Genomic DNA, 5,619 nt, shown 5'->3' on the forward strand with positions numbered 1-5,619 from the left:
ATTTCACATTTTCAGAGCTGTTCACAGAATATTATAGGTGTACTGGAGATTTGGAAACTGAGCAGGCATTTATTCCTGCAACTGGCAGTCTGATAATGCTTCATAAAACTGAAATACATAAACAGCAAAAACATAACAAATATTTTTTCATTTTAACCCAATACCTGATTTCACCCAAACACTGATTGTTTTTTTTACAGACGCCTGAAAATATTCCATGGTCAGTATGGAAGTTTTCTTACCCTTTTGAATACATTTGTCATATACTTACACTGACAAGGCATCAGAAATTTGCCCTATTATTGCCAACACAAACAATTTGAGGTGTCTGTTGTAAATGGAACATACAAGACCTGACACTAGATCCTCCTTGAATAATTATGTTTAAATTAAGCTGGTGCCTCTTTAGGTTTTATATGGACATTATATGGTTTTTTTTACCTGGGTGGCTAATACTGGTGCCTTCTCCTAATAACCCTGTGTAGAAATAAACCTGCTGTTGTCACCAGGATCTCTGGAGAGTGGATTTGCAGGAGCGGGCAAAGTGGAATTGCTCCTGCTGTCACTGTGGCACCGAGAGAGTGAACATGGCTCCTTCATGTTTGCTGGCAAATGACAGATTCAGCTGAGAACCGAGGCAGGCACCAGCTGCACACGGAGGTCAGCATGAGACTGGAAAGGGAATTGTTTCCTCAGCAGCAGTAATGTTTTTGACACAGCATCCCCAAAGTGACCACGCTTACACACACCCCCCTTCCCCTAGGCACAAAACCCCCTTGGTTTCTTTTACAAAAGAGAAAGGAGTAAAAGGTTTTCCCTTCTGCATACAGATAGATATTTTCAGCGTTCAGCACTGTCCTTTCATTCAAAATATGTAATTCTATTTTTATTCCCTGATTACCTAGCAGAATTCACCGTGACCCAAGGGAGAGGTTAATTTTTGTACTGGATATCCTATCGCCATGTGGTTTGGAGAGAGGGAATGTTGCTTCTCTTCATTTCAGAATTAAAATGCGGATTTTTTTTCCTATTTATAATTAATTTCAACTGTATATTATCTACTACTCCTTTTAAAGGCAAAGCATTGCTTACTCTCAGAAATGTACAGTACAAAAAAAGTATTCCTGAATGTTTTATTTTGGAAGTGTAAAGGCTTTTAAAATAAACAAAAGTAAATATTCAAATACATTTCATACTGCTTGTGGCAGGCTCCATACAACACAATATGGATGATGCAAATGCAGCAGTTAATTTCTTTGAGACATACAGTATAATATAGAGACACTTCCAGATCTGGTCTTGTGTCATTGCTTGACCCGTTTTTTATCATTTAAATCCAGCCTACTTTATTAATTATTAATATTTTATTTTGCTATATTGATTGTTCAAGTTAGGAAAAAAAAAAAAACCCACCAGTTAAAAACTATGGACTTGCGAACACTGCAAGACCCTAAAAACTGCAATCTCTGAGGATAAATATACATTTAATTTTTGAGAAAATGTGTCATTACCTGCAGTTGAATCAACGCAGAATGATCGTGCAATTAAATAGTCTGAATTGAAATTTAAAGCTGCAGACCATGATTTTCCCTACTCCCAGTTCTGCTTGAAATCTCTCGCACCTTTAAAAAAATATAATTAGCTTTAGATTTCCCCACAATAAATAACACCAGAACATACCTTGTGCTACCAACCTGAATTAAAAAAAAAAACAACAAACCAGTAAGAGGCCACCTCAGTGTTTTGAGTTCATGAGATCTTTCAGACACAAAGCCCTAAAACAGAGTTTCCCAGCGAGAAGGCATCAGGAAGGCTCTTCGCTTATGGTAAACTTGGGCTTTAGCTTGACAGACCTCTTCCTAATTGTGCCTTTGGGGGACAGTGGCATGGTGTCCATAATGCTCTTGTCCTCCTCCAGCTGCCTGGCAGTGCACGAGGGGGTGGGCACTTTCACCGTGTTGCCAAACTTAGAGTAGTCCACCGAGTATCGCCCATCCTCCTCGGCCACGATGGGCACGAACCTCTGGCCCCAGAGGATTTCATCCGCCAGGTAGGAGGTCCTGGCCTGGGTGGTGATGCCGGTGGTCTCCACCACGCCTTCCAAGATGACGATGATCTCCAGGTCCTCGTGGTGGTGAAGGTTCGTGGGGGAGATGTCGTACAGCGGGCTGTTCTTGTCGATCACGTGGTAGATGATGAGCGGGGACACCAGGAAGATGCTGTTGCCCCCCACGGGGTTCTCCATCTGGATGTCGATCTGGTTGAGGGGCACCACCTCCCCCTCCAGGCTGGCCGTCTTCTTCACCACCTGCATGCGGATGGTGGCACTGATGATCATGCTCTTGCGGAGGTCGCCCACGCGCAGCATGAAGCAGAGCCTGCCCTCCCGCAGGGCGATCACCGCGTGCTTGCTGAAGATGAGGGTCTCGGCCCGCCGGTGGGCCTGCGACGTCTTCATGAAGATGCAGCCCAGCATGATGGCGTTGATCACCAGCCCCACGATGTTCTGCACGATCAGCACCAGGATGGCGGCCGGGCACTCCTCCGTCACCATGCGGCCCCCGAAGCCGATGGTCACCTGCACCTCGATGGAGAAGAGGAAGGCGGAGGTGAAGGAGTGGATGCTGGTCACGCAGGGCACGAAGCCGCCCGCCGAGCCCGCCGCCGCCTCCGCCGGCTCCCGCTGCAGCCGGGTGCTGTGGTCCAGGTCCCCGTGGGCGAAGGCGATGAGCCACCACACCATGCCGAAGAGCAGCCAGCTGCACAGGAAGGACATGGTGAAGATGAGCAGCGTGTGCGGCCACTTGAGGTCCACCAGGGTGGTGAAGACGTCCTGCAGGAAGCGCCCCTGCTCGCGGATGTTCTTATGGGCCACGTTGCAGGCGCCGTTCTTGCCCACGAAGCGCGCCCGCCTCTCCCGCGCGCGGTACCGGGCGTGATCCGGCACATCCTCGGCCAGCCGGGTCAGCACGTACTCCTCGGGGATGATCCCCTTCCTGGAGAGCATGGCTCGGCCGCCGCGCACCGCCCCGGGCAGCCGGGGGCGGGCGGAGGGGCTGCGGAGCGCCGGGCGCGGAGCGCGGCTGTGCGCTGCCGCCCGCGGCCGTGCGTGCGCCGCGGGCACGGGGGAACGGCGCTGCCCCCGCCGGCCCGGAGCGCTCCCCGCCGGGCTGGGGGCGTTCCTTTACCTTCTCACCCTGCCGCTTTCTCTTCCTCCCCCTCCGGAGGAAGGGTTTCGGGCCGCGGTTTGTATGCAAACATCGGATCCAGCAGGGATTTGCCGCCTCCCGTTAACGGGCGCTCCTTTGTGGGATGCCGTGGCTTCATGTCGGGTGATTATTCCGTGAAATGGGGGGGAGGACGGGAAACGTACTGGCCAATTTAAAAAAAGGAATTTTTAATAATAATAATAATAATAATAATAATAATAATAATAACAATAACAATAACAATAATAATATTGATAATAACAACCACAAAACAACAACAATAATATTAATATAACAGTAAAATAATAATAATAATAATAATAATGATAATAATAATAGTAATAATAATAACAACAATACTATGCTGAAATTCATCCGCATGTCTCTTGGTGGGTAGGAGGAAAGCATTCATCTGATAAATCGGGCAGGCAGTGGTATGAAATTTGCTTGAAGAAACTAAATCCAAGGATGTCTCTAAACAGAGACCTGGAACTAAAAAGGCTCAATCCCACTTAAAATTTCACCAGTTATTTAGAAAAAACAAGGATTTTTTTTTTTTTTTTTTCCCTGCAGAGAGAAGACCATGAATTGATGTGAGCTGTGGCTGCTCAGGAAAATGCCTACAGTTCAAAGAGTAGCAAAAGTTGAAAAAAATTTTTTTAAAAAAGATCTGGCTGCAAGGGTTAACCCCTAATGACATGAACTTCCAGACAGGCATCAAAATCCTCGGAAAAGGCAACGAAGGGCGGCAGGAAGCTAGAACCTGTTTGGGACACTGGGCTGTCTCTGTGGGTATAAATACATACATGGGCATGCCTATGAGGATGTATCCTCCTGACAAGATGCATTATTTAAAAACCTTCTGATGTGGCTTCGCTGCTGTGTAAACAGCAGTATTCTCATTGATGTGTTTACTTCTTCTGGTTTCAGTATTTTGTTTCTATTTCAGTTTAGACACTAACATTGTGGAGTTGCTGCAGCATCCCAGGATATTCTGGATAACAGCTTTTTCTTTAGTATCAATGGATTTGTGATTATTTATTTTCCAATTGCGTGACATGTGTCCATGGACTTTCCCTTTGGTTTTGGCACAAAGTGCTTTGGTGCACACTGTAAACAGCTCTTGGCACTGATTCTTTGGGCAAGGCAAGTGTCCAGTTGATGGCTGGGAATCAGCCAGTGGGGATTGAAATTAACTTTCACCACCTATAGCTACTTAAAGCAGCCCACCTAGGGATTTGGGAATAGTAGTTTGAAGTAATCACTCTGAGCTCTCCAAGCAGTCTTTATAGGTCCTGTAATTAAATGTTTACTATTACTTTAGACTATTTCTTTTTATGTATGAATAGTGGCATGTCCTTGCACACATCAATTCCTTTTGGAGGGATCAGTTTCCCAGTCTGGTTCATCTTTCTTGCTTTGATAAATAAAGCTAGAATAGCAACAATGTGCCGTGGCACGTGGCTGCCAGGCCACTGAGCTTAGCCAAAGGTGTTCCCCTTTTCTGTACATCTCTTTGTGTCTTACACTCTTCTTGTGTCCTTGGCATGAATGTCACCTGCACCTACACTTTTAGTTTGTTTACAGGATTTATATGACAATGTAATTTTTAAAAAAGTTTGGGGTTTTTTTTTAATTTGCTTTCTAAAAAAGGTGAGACTCTTAATTTCAAAAAAAAAAAGGAAAACCCATAACCCAAAAGGGTGAAGTAAATTTAAGTTTTACTTGTCAGATGTGTAGTTCTGCAGCTGGTGGCGGGTCCTACTTCCAGCATTTTGCAGTGAGCATAAACAGGCTGTACAACATCAGGCAACCCATGGGCAGCATTTTACACCCTTGCAGATATGGACAAGAGGCAGTCCTGACTTTTGTGCCGTTTTTGCTCTGTTCTAACCATAGTCTTTATTCTGTACCTTTTCCTCCAGAGGGCGAAATTTATACCTCCATAAATGTGGAACGGATAAAAACCTGTCGGGGAGAGGATTTTAGAGGAAGTGTGAATTTCTGCATCTTCTGGTGCTAGGAATGACCCAGGGCAGGATGCTTTAAGAACACACTCACCACGCTGCCTTTAGGAATCCTGAACTCTCTAGAACAGTGCTTCCTTGTTCCCACTTCTGTAATGGAACTGTGGTTTGCCACTTCTTTTTCTTCATCTCTGAGCACTTAGGGCTGAGATGGGACAGCAAAGCAAGTGGCTTCTGCTGAAGAATTTCTAGAGCTGTCTTTATGGATCAAGTGACAGATACTTAAAAGAAAAAAGTGACAGATCTTCTGAGTGAGCCAACATATTTGTGTTAAGAGCTGCTGAAAAGAATTGGGCTCACAGGAATGAACACCACCACTCTGTAGTATTGAAGCACGAGGGGTAAGTTCTTCCACCCACAAAATAAGTTTTACGCTTCAAAAC

General features: G+C 45.5%; 1 protein-coding gene across 1 annotated transcript; it reads right to left on the bottom strand.

Annotated features, from left to right (window-relative positions):
* Nucleotides 1–1,119: 1,119 nt before the first annotated feature.
* On the bottom strand, nucleotides 1,120–3,066 carry KCNJ11 (potassium inwardly rectifying channel subfamily J member 11). The gene has a single exon (XM_066320836.1). The coding sequence runs from the start codon at nucleotides 3,005–3,007 to the stop codon at nucleotides 1,805–1,807; it is 1,203 nt and encodes a 400-aa protein (XP_066176933.1). The 5' UTR covers nucleotides 3,008–3,066; the 3' UTR covers nucleotides 1,120–1,804.
* Between the last annotated feature and the right edge of the window lie 2,553 nt (nucleotides 3,067–5,619).

The sequence above is a fragment of the Sylvia atricapilla genome, chromosome 6, assembly GCF_009819655.1.
Source record: "Sylvia atricapilla isolate bSylAtr1 chromosome 6, bSylAtr1.pri, whole genome shotgun sequence".
Taxonomy (NCBI): Eukaryota; Metazoa; Chordata; class Aves; order Passeriformes; family Sylviidae; genus Sylvia; species Sylvia atricapilla.